At 36.6% G+C, this 18,009-nt stretch overlaps 1 protein-coding gene across 1 annotated transcript; it reads right to left on the bottom strand.

Moving 5' to 3' along the window:
* Positions 1-4,561: 4,561 nt before the first annotated feature.
* Positions 4,562-17,186, bottom strand: LOC101134980 (olfactory receptor 52N2). Its single transcript, XM_019037088.3, has 2 exons — positions 17,039-17,186; positions 4,562-5,763 (listed from the first exon to the last, which is right to left on the bottom strand). The coding sequence occupies exon 2, from the start codon at positions 5,707-5,709 to the stop codon at positions 4,744-4,746; it is 966 nt and encodes a 321-aa protein (XP_018892633.3). The 5' UTR covers positions 5,710-5,763; positions 17,039-17,186; the 3' UTR covers positions 4,562-4,743.
* Between the last annotated feature and the right edge of the window lie 823 nt (positions 17,187-18,009).

Raw genomic sequence — 18,009 nt, 5'->3', positions numbered from 1 at the left:
CAGATACCCTAAATCATCTCTCAGGTTCAAAGTTTTATAAATCTCTAGGGCAGGGGCCGAATGCTGTGTCTCTTTGCTAAAACATAACAAGAGTCACCTTTGCTCCAGTTTCCAACAAGTTTCTCATCTCCATCTGAGAGCCCCACAGCCTGGATTTCACTGTCCATATCATTATCAGCATTTTGGTCAAAGCCATGCAACAAGCCTCTAGGGAGTTCCAAACTTCCCACATTTTTCTGTCTTTTTCTGAGCCCTCCAAACTGTTCCAGCCTCTGCCTGTTACCCAGTTCCAAAGTTGCTTCTACATTTTCAGGTATCTTTTCAGCAGCACTCCACTGTTCTGGTACCAGTTTACTGTATTAGTCTGTTTTCATGCTGCTGATAAAGACATACTTGAGACTGGGCAATTTACAAAAGAAAGAGGTTTAATGGACTCACAGCTCCACGTGGCTGGGGAGGCCTCACAATCATGGTGGAAGGTGAAATGCATGTCTCACCTGGTGGCAAACAAGAGAAGAGAGCTTGTGCAGGGAAACTTCCATTTTTACAACCATCGAATCTCCTGAGACATACTCACTATCATGAGAACAGCATGGGAAAGATCCACCCCCATGATTCAAGTACCTCTCACTAGGTTCCTCCCATGACATGTGGGAATTGTGGAAGTTACAGTTTAAGATGAGATTTCCAGAGGGACACAGCCAAACCATATCACTGGGATTAGAGGCATGTGCCACCATGCCCAGCTAATTTTTGTATTTTTAGTAGAGACTAAGATACATGTTGGCCAAGCTGGTCTTGAACTCTGGCCTCAAGTGATCCACCCACCTCGGCCTCCCAAAGTGCTGGGATTACAGGCACGAACCACTGTGCCTGGCCTTGTGGTACTAATAATTTAAAGAGCATGATTGGAGAGGACATCCAATAACAGTTAACATAATAAATATATAAAATTTTATAATGATTTAGAAATGAATGTGCTCTATAAAAATATGAGAGTAAGAAAAAGTTGGGAGCACTAGGTACACTTTTAAATATGGTGTTCAAGGTATAAATCTTTGATGTGGTCATCACTGAGCAAGAAATTATGCTTCTGTTCATAGCGGGAAGAAACTCAGAGGTTGCAATATAAAGTATTTAACTCCTCTAATTTGTCTTCGTGGCTTTTGTAGAAGTCATTTGTTAGGATGAGTTAGAAAATGCAGAAATGTTTAGTCTTATGACTATGTACATTTGTGTAATACCATGTGGCACTTTCAGAATTTGATGTTAACAGTGGATCAAATGTCCAGGTTCTTGGCGTCTTGAACAAAGAATTTGACAAAATGCACAAACAAAGCAAGGAAGGCATGAAGGGATTTATTGAAAATGAAAGTACACTCCACAGTGTAGAAGCAGCCTGAGCATAGAGGCTCAAAGGCCCCGTTACAGGGTTTTTGTGAGTTTAAATACCCACTAGTTGGGGTACACTGTATGTAAATGAAGAGGATGAAGTAAAGTTACAAAGTCATTTACTCAGTGTATGCCCTATGGAGAGGGTATTTCCTCTATAGCTGAAGTGTGGATCAGCCTTATGTTCCCTGCCTCCAGACCCTATCTTCTGCCTCAATGGCAGCCCTTCATATTTTAATAAGCCATTTTCTGAAAAAAAATCTGTCACTTTGTCCAGTGCCAGGCCATCACTGGAGGACTTTATACCATCTCAATCATAAAGTGCATACTACAAATTCTTTTAATTTTTAAATTCCTTGTAGAAATGGTCCAGTGTATTATAGTCATTAAAATTAAAGAGACTGGAACCAGACTGCCTGTGTTTAGATTCAAGACCTACCACTCGCTGATTATATGACTTTCATTAACTTATTAACCTCTCTGTGGCTCAGAGAGATTATCTTATCTGTAAGTTTGCTTATCTGTAAACTGGGCATAAAATAGTACCATCCTTACAGTTGGTTTTGGGATTAAATGAGAATGCAATACAGTAATACATTTCTGGAAAATAAATGCTATGTACTTTTTGTTGTTGTTGTTGCTATTATCTTGAAACTGTGTGTGTGTGTGTGTGTGTGTGTGTGTGTGTGTGAACAGTTAACACTTTGAAAGTAAGTAAGTATGGAGGAAGACATAAGGGATCTCTACACAGGAATGCCTTGAGTTCTGAAAAGAACCTGGGTTGGGTGCATGAAAAAGCAAGTAAAAACTAAGAAAATGAGTTTTAGTGGAAGAAAGAAGAACGTTGGGGAGGAAAAAACAGAGGGAGACAGGATTTAAGAGGCAGTGGTTATGGCAGAGATGTGAGCAGTCCAGAAGGGTAACGAATGGGGCAACAGCTGCTTAAAGGTGAAGGGTGATTCTAATATACTTAGTATCTCTCAGATGAAGAGCAATGTGGGGCATGCCTGAAGTTGTGACAAGACTCACAAAGCACTTCCTGATAGGACCTCTGTCTACCTTTCTAGTCACATTTTTTACTCCTCACCCTTTCTCTTTTACCTCTGAATATACAAAAACCTTTGTGAACCTAAACTTGCTATTCTTTGTTCAGCCTTAATATTAGAGCTAGGTTGTTTATCTTTTTCCAAATAATTTCCATCTGCTTTTCTTTGTAGGACACTTATACATATAATTCGAGATTGACCCTATATACTATTTTCCCTGTAAAATCTTTACACACTACCTCCAATAGATATTGATGATCATGCTCTCAGGATTCATGAGTTTTGTGAACATCTGTGATGTACAATTACCTTGTTATCATTTTATAATGATTCCATTGCATTTTATATCTACTAGACAAGGAATTAGCTAGTGTTTTTGTTTTCATTTACATTTCTCAGCGTGGAGTAGGCACATGGAGTCAGGCACATGATTGTACCCAGAAAAACTTGTTGGCTGACATTGATAGTATGTTTGTGAGAACTCAATGAAAACTTGCCCATGGCTGGGCGTAGTGGCTCACACCTGTAATCCCAGCACCTTGGGGTGCCAAGGCAGGCGAATCTCCTTAGCTCAGGAGTTCAAGACCAGCCTGAGCAACATAGTGAAACCCTGTTTCTACCCAAAATACAAAAAAATTAGCTGGGCATGGTGGGACATGCCTGTGTCACAACTACTCAGGAGGCTGAGGTGGGAGGATCACTTGAGTCCAGGAGGCAGAGGTTGCAGTGAGCCGAGATGATGCCACTGCAGCCTAACCTGAGTGACAGAGTGAGACCCCATCTCAAAAAAAAAAGAAAAGAAAGCTTGTCCACACAAAACTGATACTGCACTGTGCACTGCCTGTACAACTGGAAAGATTTATCCTCAAACTATGATTTTCATAATGAATCAGAGTTGAAACTAATAGCTCATAAAAATAACTAAAATTTATTGAATGGTTAGTATACATCAGAGATTGTGCTACAAGCTTTTTTTGCATCAGAGCATTTAATTAGAAGAAACATCTCTGTGATACATTTTCTTTTTCACATTTGGAAGAAAATATGGAAGTCAAAATTTAGAGAGATTATGTAGCCTGTCCAACTCTAGTGGCTAGAAATTAAAAGACAGAGGACTTAACACTTGAGATGAATTGAATCTGAAACTGATGTTATATTTCCCCCAATTCTTTCCTACAAACTTTTTATTTCCTTCACACTGCATTCATTTTTTCTCTCTCCCCTTTCTTTTATATGTATTTCTTCTCACACATCCCTGGCTACAGTCCAGACTCTGAGTATCTTGAAACCAGGAACCGTATCATCTGCCTCCCTCTCAATAAATCTAAGATATGACTAATAATATTGCTTAAATTAGTGTTTCAAAAAATGAATTGATGAGTGAATGAATAAATAAATTATAATACATACTAATAGCTTAATGTTTTGCCTGCTTGGTCAATAACATGACAATTATATTTTCAGATCCATTTTATAATATATTTATTTATTTTATTTTTACTTTAGATTCAGAGTGTACATGTGTAGGTTTGTTACAAGGTTATATTACATGATGCTGAGGTTTGGGCTTCTGTAGATTTTTTCACCCAGATAGTGAATGTAGTATCCAACAGAAAGCTTTTCCGTGTTTATTCTTCCCACTCCTTTCGAAGACCCTGGAGTCTATTGTTCCCATTTAGATCCATTTTAAATGGAGACCCTAAACTGATGACTTGGGAAAAACAGAACCCTTGGACATTCTTCTATGAATTATAGGGTATTTTAACACATATTTTGCTGACAATTAAAATGGGGAGGTTTCATAGAACATATAAATCGAGCTTGTCTTTAAAAAATACTGAAAAATAGTGAACACTGGACCTATGTTTCTCTATGTCTCTATAGCCTCCCCACTTACACACAATGCGTGGATTGTCAGCAGATCTGCTGTCCTTATTTTATTACCTTTCTGGTCTCACAAACATGTGAGTCTATAAACGCTTAGGAAAAGCATCAACTCTTTAAGTAATGGGTATATTACTTCTTTATTTTGCGTTCTCTGCTTTGGCAGATCCTTGCCCCCACTCCCAACACACACAAATTCAAGAACTTGCAGAGACTTCAGAAAATTGACATATTATGGTGACTTACAAATTTATGTCTTTATTTTGATTTTTTATTTCTATTTTTATTTTAGGTACATGTGCAAGTTTGTTACATGGGTAAATTGCATGTCATGATTTTAATACCATTTTATTCACATCTTTTGTGAAATTTTGTCTCCATTATTTTCTCACCACCTGAAACAATATGTCTATTCTATGTTTCATTTGTCATAGGTAAAACTAACCTTGTCTCCAAGTAAAAATTTAATTACACCTTCCTGAATCTGCTTGGTCTTGACTCCATAAACAATTGGGTTCATGGTAGGAGGCAGTAGCAGATAAAGGTTGGCCACGATGATGTGTATGTGGTTTGGGATATTGTGTCCTCCAAAACGATGAGTGAAAAAAGTGAAAAAAGCAGGAACATAGGTGATCACAATGGCACACATGTGAGATGTGCAGGTGCTGAAGGCTTTGTGACGAGCATCTGCTGATGACAGGCTCATAACAGCCTGCAAAATCATAGTGTAAGATACAGAGATACAGCAGATATCAAACACACTAATCAGGAGAGCAACCATCAGACCATAAATAGCATTGACCTTGAAATTGCCACAGGATACCTTGGCCACAGACATACGGTCACAGTAGGTGTGGGGGATGAAGTTCCCCCGGCAATAGGGCAGGCGCTTGGTGAGGAGAGTGAATGGGATGATGAGCATCACATTCCTCAAGAAGGTGGCAAGACCAGCCTTGGCGATGACAGGGTTGGTAAGGATGGTGGCATAGCGTAAGGGGTAGCAGATGGCCACATAGCAGTCCAGGGCCATGAGCATGAGCACCCCAGACTCCATCCCTGTCAGCATATGGACAAAAAACATCTGGGCCAGGCAGGCATTAAAGTCAATCTCCTTGAGGTTGAACCAGAATACGCACAGCATATTAGGTACCGTGGTGGTGCACAAGGTGACATCAGTGAAGGAGAGCAGGGCCAGGAAGTAGTACATGGGCCGGTGCAGGGCCTCCTCATGGCTGATGAGGCAGATGAGCCCACAGTTCCCCACAACAGCAATGATGTACATAAAGCAGAATGGCAGGGAGATCCAGATGTGTGTGGCTTCCAGCCCAGGAATGCCATTCAAGATAAAGAATCCTGGGGTCAGGCTGGAGCTGTTGTCCCCAGACATGATGGCTGACAGGAGGAGAGCATTTTATACTCTTTAGCAGCCATTGCTTTCTGCCTAGGAGAGGGAGAGGGAGAGTTAGAGACGAGATAAGAGGTACTGGTTTGGACAAAGTGAACCTCAAGTGCCATGTACATTCACCTTACATTGATAACCAGAAATTCTTTCTTCCAACTATAGCAAGAAAGACTTTGAACTACAGTGTCCAAAGTCACTAAGCAGTACAGTCTTACCACTACTCAATGTGCCATTGCAAACTTTGATTAACTATCCTCACTTACCACACCTCTCCCCAGCACAACTCTTATACTGTACTACATTCTAATAACAAATTGTGAGCTAGGCTGTAACTGTCTTCCTCCTTCAATAAGTCCATTTCTATTCTGTGCTCTCAGAATCTTCCCATTCTAATTGTACCTGAGTCTTGTCACTGAAATCACATGGGTATAATTACAGCATCACCCTAATATGACCAGTTCTTATCAGTAGCTTAACTTTCCATTTTTAACAATATCTCAAATATTAGCACTTTTCCCCTGCCTTGATAACAAAAAATGCTTATATTCTATATATAAGATGTCAATAATGTCCCACATAACTTACTCAAGAAAATACATAGTAGATAATAAAATATATGTGAATGAGTGAATACATGAGTTAAGAATTTGGTATGTCTGATACTCAAACTCTATCTGATGTCAAAATCATGTTTTTCTATACCATGGAATTTGAAAGGAAGTTCTTGACAAGAAACAGGAAGATATTTACAATTCTAAATCATTAACAAGTTTTACGTAAGTTTAGTAGTGATTTTACTAAAGATCTAAATTCAATTAGGTATAAAATTTGGCTTCTCTATCTTTTCACAAGTTCCCTATCCATTCTCAATACTAAATTTACACTCAAAAAGCCATTGAAGTTCTGGGATTATTGATTGTTTGTACTGCTTTAATTTAGTATTATTTTTGTTATAACTGAAAGGAAGTCAATTAAAAAATAGCACCACATCTTTGGATTCTATTTCTTGATGGAGCAGTAGAAATAATTGAATAGTATTTGAAGGAATTTATAGCTTCAGGGGTGTTTGAAGAAAGCTGAAGTGTCCTAATGATTAGATTTTTTTTATTCGGAATAAAACCCTAATCCTTAAGTTCTGTAGTAGACCCCATGGAGCAAAGCCAATGCAAAACATTCCTCACTATCTAGCAGAAATAGATATATATTTGCAGTGTGATGGCATGGATTACATGGTTGTGAATCCACAAGGCTTAGAGTTCTGTGACCGAAACATTCTAGAAATCACTGCAGTTGTCATGTCCACTGGCTAGAGTACCTGGAAATTTCCAGTGATGGAGGGAAATATAAAGCAACCACATGTTTCAGAAGCTCGTGATCTCTGAATACTACCTGACTGGATCTCATATAAATAATCCCTTCTTATAAGGAAGTTCTCACAGTACCTCTCCAGAATGTCACTGTTTCAAGAAACCATCATTTTATGTTCTTAGACAAGACAAACTTAAAGATTAAAATTTCTAGTGTCTACCATCTTTTATGTGTACACCACATTGAAATGAATGGGATGAAAAGAAAATAAGATTAAGTCCAGTGGAAGCCACCCAGAAAGAAAAAGAGCCATTACCTCTTAAGAAGTGAAAGGGAAAGTAAAATACATTGCCCCTTACTGCTATTACTTTTTAAAAACTGTTTCAATGTATCAGGCTGTTGCATTCTTTGCCAAAAATGTCTTTACACTTTCCTAAAATAGGGATTTATGAAAATTGACCAATCTCACCTCAGTGCTAGGCACAATCAAATCTCTATGCATGGCTGAGAATCTTTAGGAGTTGTTTGAAATCTAGGCTGACATCTTCTTACATAAAATTTTTTGTTTCCCTGGGGAACTTCCAACAAGATGCCCCAGGCTGATTTAGTCTCCACAATTAGGTGTCTCCGTGGGTTCTGTTTAAAAGAGAGTGAACTTTGGGCCTGCTGGTAATAGATGTATATTTAGCAGCTTTTGAGTAGAGAAAGTTTAATGCCTTTTCCCAAGTGGGAAATATGGTCACCAAGTCTGGTCATGAAAAACATAATTTTTTAAAACTTTTTTTTTCCTCTTACAACAAGAGAAGTATGTCTTTAATATAGAAAATTTGGAAACTATGGAAAAGTATAATAAAGAGTGGAAAATCACTTGTAATTCTAAAACAGAGGAATAAGCCCTCTAAAAAGTTTTCTGTACTTAATTCAATCACTTTATAATTATTATGTATAATATTCCGAGATTTCAAAAAAGTAAATTGCAGATGATATGGAGTTGTATACATTGTTTCTATCTCCAGCTAGTATTATTTTGTGCACATTTCATCATGACATTGTATATGCTTTGAATTAAAAAGTTTAATAGCTAGACCTTCTTTCCATCCAATAGCTGTACCAAATTTAATCATGTGTTTTATTACTCTTGAATATTTGTTTCCAAATTTTTCTATCAAATATAATTCCTCAATGAATATCTTAATCCACTCTGTATGCATTTCTGATTTTTCTTCTCTACAGATAGATGGAAATGTTATTGAAGTTTATGGGCTCAAAAGGCTTGCACAATTTTGATTGTGTTGATAAATGTTAGAAAAAATCATTTCAATAAAATTTGTGGTGATGTTCATTTCCATGCAAAGCGACTGAACCATCCCCCCAAGAATACTATTATATTCCTTCTTTCCCAAGCTTCACTAGTGCAAATACTGTCTCACTTGTATTTTAAATTGAATTAAAATTAACTTCACTAGTAGTAATTATGTCACTTTTTTCAAGCGTTCTTGGTCAACTTTTTTTGTATATTCATTAGTCATCCACCTCCTTGTCCATCTTCATTGGAGGTGTTAGTGTTTATTCATTGCATGATAAGCACTTTCAAAATGAAAATTATCAACTCATTGTGTGTTGTATTTGCAAACATTTTTTTCAAGGTAGTATTGGTTTTAAATTTTATATTATAGTGGAAAGTAATTGTATATTTTGACCTTTCTTCCTTTTTACTAAAAAACCCCACAAAACACAATTTTCTATACTTCAACTCTTTTGTATGAAATGATATGAAGTAGAAAATAGTCATAACATTCCCATAAACTCACATTTCACCTTAATCCACTTCTGAAGTAAATGCTATTAAAACCTAAAGTCTGATGCATGTATTTCCAGAAATTTATAAGTATTTAAAAAATTAATGTATTCGTTTTGTTGTTTTGTTTAGCTTTCAGCATTAGCAATATTACATACAGGTGTATAAAGATTCCTGAGACTCCTTGGAAACAAAACTTTCATTTAAATGAAAAATTTAGTTGTGTTTAAAAAACAATAGAATACACACATAATTATTTTGTCAAAATTTAAATTAATGCAGCTATTACAAAAATACATATTTGAGTTTCAGTGTAAACTCTTCTCTTTTAGATCTAAAAATGTAGAAAAATGAGAATTGGTATGAAACATTGGTTAGATTTAGATCAGGAGGTCAGGCGTGGTGGCTCACACCTATAATCCCAGCACTTTGGGGGGCCCAAGAGTTTGAGACCTTCCTGGACAATATGGTGAAACCCGTCTCCACTAAAAATACAAAGATTAGCCAGGCGTGGTAGTGCAAGCCTGTAGTCCCAGCAACTCGGGAGGCTGAGATGGGAGGGTCGCTTGAGCCTGGGAGGCAGAGGTTGCAGTGAGCTGAGATAGCTCTACTGCACTCCAGCCTGGGTGACAGAGTGAGACCGTGTCTCTCAAAAAAAAAAAAAAAAAAAATTTATATCAGGCTTCCTAAATTGGAGACCATACATGGCCTCCGCACTGTTTACACTCAACTGCATCAAGACCTCCTATGCAGTTCTTTAAAAAGAAAGTTCATAGGGTGCCCTATAATTTATCACTTTGCTCATAAATATTTGTATTGTGTTTGGTTTAGTTATTGACATGCCTGATTCATTCTTTTTGTAGTGTAGTAAAATATACATAACAAAGTTTACCATCTTAATCATGTTCAGGTATATACAGTTCAGTGGCATTAAATACATTCATCATGTTTTGCAGCCTGTTCAGGTATATACAGTTCAGTGGCATTAAATACATTCATCATGTTTTGCAGCCATCACCACTATCCATCTCCAGAACTCTTTTCATCCTGTCAAACTGAAACTCTACACCCATTAAACAATAACTCTCCATTTGCCCTCCCACCAGCCTCTGGCAACCACCATTCTTTCTGCTGTCTAATGATTTTGACCTTTCTAGGTACTTTATATAAATGGACTCATATGATATTTGTCTTTTTGTGACAGGCATATTTTATTTAGCATAATGTCCTAAGTTTCATCTATGTGGTAGCAGATGTCAGAATGTTCTTCCTTTTTAAGTCTGAGTAATATTGCATTATATGTACAGGTATATACACACATACATATATATATACATATATAATGTATATATACACACGTATATACACATATGTATATACACACATACACGTACATACTACATTTTGCTTATCCATTATTCATTCATCCATTGATGGGCAATTAGATTGTTCTTATATCTTGGTTACTGTGAATAATGCTGCAATGAACGTGTGACTGCAGACACCTCTTCAACATACTGATTTCAATTCTCTTGGGGATCTCACGCAATAGTGAGATTGCTGAATCATATGCTATTTTTAGTTTTAATTTTTTGAGGAACTACCATACTGTTTTCCACCGCAGCTGTAGCATTTTACATTTTTGCCAAAAGGGCACAAGGGTCCAATTTCTCTACATTCTCACTGACATTTATTATTTTCTGTTTATTTTTATAGTAGCCATCCTAATTGGTGTAAGGTGGTATTTTGTTGTAGTTTTAATTTGCAGTTCCCTAATGATTACTGATGTCCAGTGTCTTTATGTGTTTATTATCCATTTGTATATCTTCTTTGGAGAAATGTCTATTCTAATCCTTTGCCCGTTTCTTATTAAGCTGTTTGTTGTTGTTGTTGAGGTTTAGGAGCTCTATATATATTTTGGATATTAATACCTATCAGATATATAATTTATAAATATTTTCTTCTGGTCTGTGGGTTGCCTTTTTACTTTGTTTATAGAATCTTTTGATGCACAATTTAAAAACAAATTTCATAAAGTCTAATTTATCTGTTTTTTTCTTTTGTTTCCTGTGCCTGTGCCTTTAGTGTCATTTCCAAGAAATCATTACCAAATCCAATGTCATAAAATTTTTTCTCTTTGTTTTCTTCCAAGAGTTTCATAATTTTAGGTTTTATTTTTACATCTTTGATCCATTTTGAGTTAATATTTGGACATGCTGTTATGTAACAGTCCAACTTCATTTCTGTACATGTAGATACCCAGTTTTCTCAGCACTATTTATTGTAAAGAATGTCCTTTCAACATTGAATGATATTGACACTCTTGTCAAAAGTCACTTTACCACATATGTGAGGGTTCATCTCTGGGCTCTCTATTCTACTTCATTGGTCTGCAGTTCTGACTTTGTGCTAGTGCCACACTGTTTTGGTTTACTGTCACTTTGTCATAAGTTTTGAAATCAGAAATGTGAGTCCTCCAGCTTTTCTCTTTGTTCAAGATTGCTTTGGCTATGTAGGGTCCCTTGAGATTTCATATGAATTGTAGAATGGATTTTTCTATTTCTGCAAAATTAATTATTGGGATTTTGATAGGGATTTTACTAAATCTGTAGATTACTTTGGGTTGTACTGACATCATAACAATACTATCGTCCACCCCTTGAACATAGCATGTATTTCCATTTATTAATGTCTTCTTTAATTTATTTCTGCAATATTTTACAGTTCTAATTATATAAGTTTCTAACTTTTGCATTAATAACAAACAATCTGAAAGGAAATTAGGAAAATAATTTAATTTACAATGGAATTAAAAATAAAATATAATTTTATTATGTATTTTGTATTTTCTTATGTATTTTATTATTTTATGTGCTATTGTGAATTGTTTTTCTAAATTTCTTTTTAGATTGTTTGTTGTTAATGCATAAAAAGGCAACTGATTTTTGCATTCTGACTTCGTATCTTGTTACCTTGCTTATTTATTATTTTGACAAGTTTTGTGGAATCTTTAGGGTTTTCTACATAGTAGATCATTTCAACGGTGAAGAAAGATAATTTTACTTCTTCTTTTCCAATTGAGAGGCCTTTTATTTCTTGTCCTTGCCTAATTGCTCTGGCTAGGACTTTCAGTACTGTGTTGAATAGAAGTTGTGAAAGAGGATACCTATGTCTTGTCTAATTTCAGAGGAAAAGCTTTCAACTTTTCACCACCGAGTATGATGTTAGCTGTGGGCTTCTGATACGTGTGTTGAGGTACACTTCTTTAATATCTAACTTGATAAAAGTTTTCATCATGAAAGGAGGTTGAATTGTGTCAAATGCTTTTTCTGCATTTATTGAAATGATCATATATTTTTGTCATTCATTCTGTTAATGAGGTGTGTTGCATTTATTGATTTGTGTGTGTTGAAACATCCTTGTATTCCGGTGATAAAGCCCAAGTGATCATGGTGAATGATCCTTTTACTGTGCTGTTGATTCGGTTCACTAGAATTTGTTGAGGATTTTTGCATCTGTTTAACAGGATTTTGGCCTATTGTTTTCTTTTTTGTTGTCCTTGTCTGGCGGATGTCAATGTAATGCTGGCTTATTAAAATGAGTTTGGAAGTATTCCCTTCTCTTTCACTTTTTGGAAGAATTTGAAAATAATTGGTATTAATTCCCCTTTAAATGTTCGGTAGAATTCAGCAGTGAAGCCTCCATGTCCTGGATTTTTTTTATTTTTTTTGATGGGAGATTTTTTATTACTGATTCAATTGTTTTACTTATCTTTGGTCTGTTTAGATATTCTATTTCTTTATGATTTAGTATTGGTAAGTTGTAAGTATAGTTCAGGTCCAATGTTTCCTTATTCACTTTCTGTAAGTTGTAAGTGCCAAGGAATTTATCCATTTCTTGTAAGTTATCCAATTTGTTGGCATGTAATTGTTTGTAGTAGTGTCTTATGACCCTTTGGATTTCTTTGGATTCAGTTGTAATGCCTCTTTTTTCATTTCTAATTTTATTTCATTTGAATCTTTTTACATTTTTTTATATTTCTATTTCATTTATTTCTGATCTGATCTTTATCATTACCTGCCTTCTAATTACATAGGTTAAGCTTTTTCTTCTTTTTCTAGTTCCTTGAAATATAACATTAGATTATTTATTTGAGATCTTTATTTTTTTTGATGTAGGTGTTTCTTGCTATGAACTTTCCTTGTAGAACTGCTTTCATAGCATCTCATGAGATTTCCTTTGTTGTGCTTACATCTCCATTAGTATCAATATATTATTTAGTTTCCCCTTTTATTTAATTTTTGATCCATTGGTTTTTCAGGAGTGTAATTTTCATGTATTTGTAAATTTTTCAAACTTCCTCTTATTATTGGTTTCTAGTTTTATATAATTGTGATAGAAAAATATATTTGATATGATTTCAGTCTTTAAATTTTTATTTAAAATTTAAATTTTTTAAGACTTGTTTTCCAGCCTAAAATATAACTGATTTGGTCTGAAGTGTAGTTCAAGTCCAGTGTTTCCTTGTTGATTATCTATATGGGTGATCTTTTCATTGTTGAAAATGCGGTGTTGACATCCCCTACTATTATTTTATTGCAGTCTATCTCTCCCTTCAGCTCTATTAATATTTTCTTTATGTATTTAGGTGCTGTGATATTACAGACATATATATTTACAATGGTTAATGTGCTTGATTAATTGCCCTCTGTATCAATATAGAATTACCTTTACACTATTTAAAATTTTTGTTTTTCCTCATTTCCTTTTTTTTTTTTTGAGATGGAGTCTCGCTCTGTCACCCAGGCTGGAGTGCAGTGGCAGGATCTCGGCTCACTGCAAGCTCCGCCTCCTGGGTTCACGCCATTCTCCTGCCTCAGCCTCCTGAGTAGCTGGGACATAGGCGCCCGCCACCATGCCCAGCTAATTTTTTGTATTTTTTAGTAGATACAGGGTTTCACCGTGTTAGCCAGGATGATCTAGATCTCCTGACCTCGTGATCCGCCTGCCTCGGCCTCCCAAAGTGCTGGGATTACAGGTGTGAGCCACCTTGCCCGACCCTCCTCATTTCTTCTCAAAGTAAAAAACAGGATACGTGTGCAGAATGTGCAGGTTTGTCACATAGGTATACGTGTGCCATGGTGGTTTGCTGCACCTATTGACCCATCCTTTAAGTTCCCTCCCCTCAACCCCCAACCCGCAACAGGCCTTGGTGTGTGTTGTTTCCCTCTCTATGTCCATGTGTTCTCATTGTTCAATTCCCACTTATGAGTGAGAACATGCAGTGTTTGATTTTCTGTTCCTGCCTTTACAGTTTTTGATTTAAATGCTATTTTGGCCAATATACATATAGCTACTTCTGAACTCTTTTGCCTTATATTTGCCCAAAGTATCTTTTTCCATTCCTTTGCTTTCAACCTGTGTGTGTGTCTTTAGAGGTGAAGTGATGTCCTCACAGGCAGCAAATAGTTGGGTCTTCTATTTTTAATTCATTCAGCAAATCTATGTCTTCTGATTGAAGAATTTAATCATTTTGCTTTCAAGGTAATTATTGATAAGTAAGGACTTACTACAGCCATTTTGTTGTTTTCTTGTTGTTTTTTACATTCTTTCTTCCCTTCTTTTTCTCTTGTTGTCTTCTTTTGTGATAGATAATTTTCTCTCATAGTGTGCTTTTGTTCTTTACTTTCTATATTTTGTGCATCTACTATAGGTTTTTGCTTTGTGGTTACCTCAAGTCTTACATAAAACATTCTATATTTATAAAAGGCTATTTTAGGCTGATAACAACTTCAATTGCATAAAGAAGTTCCATACTTCTACTCAACTCTCCCTGATATTTTATGTTTCTGATGTCACATTTACTTCTTTTTATATTGTATATCCCTTAACAAACTATTGTAGCTGTCTATTTTTTAAATTAATTTTGTCTTTTAACATTCATATTAATGATATAGGTGATTTACATACCACCATTACAGTATTAGAGTATTCAGAGTTTCACTATGTACTTACTTTTGCCAGTGACTTTTATTCTTTCATATTTTTCATGTCACTAATCAGCATCCTGTTTTTTCAGCTTTAGCATTTCTTGTAAGGCAGGTCTGGTGGTAATACACTCTCTTAGCTTTTGAATTTCATTTTTATATTAAATCTTACATATCAAGAATAAAACAGGTGGCCAAAGTTTAAATTATATTTATATATCATATTTTATAAATTTTAATATATTTTGTGTTTAGCCACTTTTGCCAATAGTTTTTTCAAAAATTATTTTCTCAACTTTCTGTATTACAATAAAAAAATTTTTATCTCCAAATAGAAAGCTTTTATCATTCATCTTCTTAAACCTTTTCATTGTCTCTCTTGTTCTTACCATAAACCCAAAAATGACTCTATGAAATTACCTGACATCATAGGCACAGGGCTCTAGGTTTAGTATGAAGCAAAACAACAATAACAAAACAACAAAAAGGTAACATATTAGGTTAAAGAAAAAGATTGTGTACTATAAACTCAGATAGAACTGGCCCCTGATTTGAGCCCACTTAATCTTGTTTTCAGTCCCTTCATGTGTGGCACATTCATTCCTCAAAACCTCCATGCCGGCCATTTCCTCTTCCTTAAACAGTTCTTACCTCCCATCCCCCTTCCACAATGTTAACACCAGCTTATCTTCTGTACCACCTTGAGCATTTGTTCCTTCTGAAAGTCTTTTCTGGTATTTGTAATTTGTGACATTACATCTCATTATACTTATAACACATTCCTTTGCGTTTTTGGTTCATTTGACTTTTCCCCTACCTTATTTATTTATCTTTCCATCATAATTCCATTTTAAAATGTTTTGGGATTTTTGAGGGCCTGTTAATACAACCTTGTACTTTCCTCCTCAGTTCAGAGCTGAGACACACAGGAGACAAGGAGTTGACAGAGAATGTCAACAATTTTATGATATACATCTGGGAAAATGAGGCTTTAGATTTTTCAGGCAAAATACCTTGTTCTGCCTTGCCTCTGATTTAGACTAGCTTGCTCATCCAGTCCCTAGCATAGACACATACAAGTCTCTTTCGGAAAGCTTGGCCACTGACTTTGCTAATGTGGACAGACCAGAATGCATGGCCTATTCAGGCAGGGAGATTGACTTCTGTGAAGCGTCAAGGCTCAGCATATAACTCACCCATAGCTCACTGATATCTGATGCTTCTCCCACTCAGAGGAATGAGTTATGACAAGAAGAATGTTGTTCTAAATGAAGTCATTATACTTGAAGTAATAAGTGTAGAATAATTAATTATACCCTTTTCCCAAATCTCTCTTCCTTTCCTTAAACTTACTGCTATTTGTTCTTTCTCATAATACAGTATGTTCTTGTACTAAATTCAGATTGTGATAGCCTCTCCTGAATGACTACTGGGTACATAACGAAATGAAGGCAGAAATAAAGATGCTCTTTGAAATCAATGAGAACAAAGACACAATGTGCCAGAATCTCTGGGACACATTTAAATTTCTTGTCTTTAATTAGCCCACAGAATAGTGAAACTATCCTTGGGCAATGGTATTCACTTTTCAGCTTTTTTATAGAACTGCTTTGAAAATAGCTTTACTTTTTTTTTTTTTTTTGAAAGACAACGTAAGATACAATAATTTTCTCTGAGTTCCTCTTCAAAGATTTAGCCGCTAACTTCCTGGTCTTTTGTTCTCAAACTCAACTTTCCTTTTCCTTAGTTACTGTAAAACAGCCTACCGCTTCCCATCAGCTCTAATCAATAACTCACATCTGTTGGCCGTAGTTACCTGGACTCATTGTTACCCGGAAACTGCACATCTCACATGCCTCACCACTGTACCCCATGTTCCCCTTCCCTTCCATATTTAGAAAGATATTTGCAAGTAGCCAATCCGGTCAGCTCAGCCCATGGGGGAGTGACACAGCCCATGGGGGAGTGACACAGAAGTAGAAACTGTCAGAGATAAAAGCTCCCTGCTCTCCTTCCTTCCCTGTGCTCTTGTGATCTTGATTGATGCGAGTGGCACCCTTCTACAGAAGTAAATTGCCTTACTAAGAGAACTTTTGCCTAAGTGTTGGTTTCACTTTGCGGCACTGAGCATTTATTCCTAGAGCATTTTTACACCCAACAACTCTGGGGGCTCATCTGGGATCCCCACTCTCCTTCAGAAAGGGATCTTCAGTCATCCTACCCAGGGGAGACGCATTCCAATGCCCCGTTGCGGTAGTCTCAGGGAGGGGAGATCGGGACCCACCCATTGTGATGAATAAACCCGGACTCTCAGCAACGCGAGGAGGAGAGGCTTGCAATACCGCGGTGACCAGGTAAACTCTGTGCACAGATCAAGGTAGGAAACGTCACAGCGGCGACAAAGTACTTCCTTGGTGGTTGGGGGCCGTGGGTCGGGGCATTCTGGAGGTTGAAAGTGCGTGAATGGTAGCAAGCTCTCCTGCTGCGCAGAATGAATGAGTCCAAACTGTGGTTCCGTGGTCACCTCATATGGGGGTCCCATCAGGGGTTTATGCTGACCCGCCATCAAGGCTAAGAGGAACCTGAAATATTCCCACGAGGGAAGCGGCCAGAGTGGACAAAGCGAAAGGATGCAAAGAGCCTCCAGCAGGTGGGGCTAAAGGATAGGCGAATTGAGCCTCAGTTAAGATTCCAGTGAAGGATAGGCAAGAGGTCCCCTAACACAAGGGGTTGAGCCACAAGGAATCCCTCGCCAAATAGGCGAGAGATCCCTAATATGATGGGGTTGAGCCACAGCAATCCCCCGTTAGGCAAGAAATTCCTAATATGAGAGATTGCGCCTAGCCAAGACCCAATATGGGAAATATTACAAGCAAAAATGGTAAGAATAGTAACAAAGATATATACCACCTGATAGTCCCCTAAGTCTCATGAAAAAAGATATGAATAGTAACAAAGATATACCACCTGATAGCCCCATAAGTCTCATGCTAAAATGTTGGGAAGATAATGAAAGAACTAAACATAAGAAAAAGCAACAAATGATAAAATATTGCTTTTCTATTTGGACTCAAAGACCTAACCTCAATCCCTCAATCTTCTGGCCAAAGTTTGGGTCAACTGAGGATATACTATGTCAACTTTCAGTTTAACATGTAAATAATGAAAGCCCAGTTTCTCAAGAAGAACTGG

The sequence above is a fragment of the Gorilla gorilla genome, chromosome 9 (assembly GCF_029281585.2).
Source record: "Gorilla gorilla gorilla isolate KB3781 chromosome 9, NHGRI_mGorGor1-v2.1_pri, whole genome shotgun sequence".
NCBI classification, from domain to species: Eukaryota; Metazoa; Chordata; class Mammalia; order Primates; family Hominidae; genus Gorilla; species Gorilla gorilla.
Note: the sequence above shows the minus strand (reverse complement) of the source record. Positions and strands in the feature narration are given on the sequence as shown.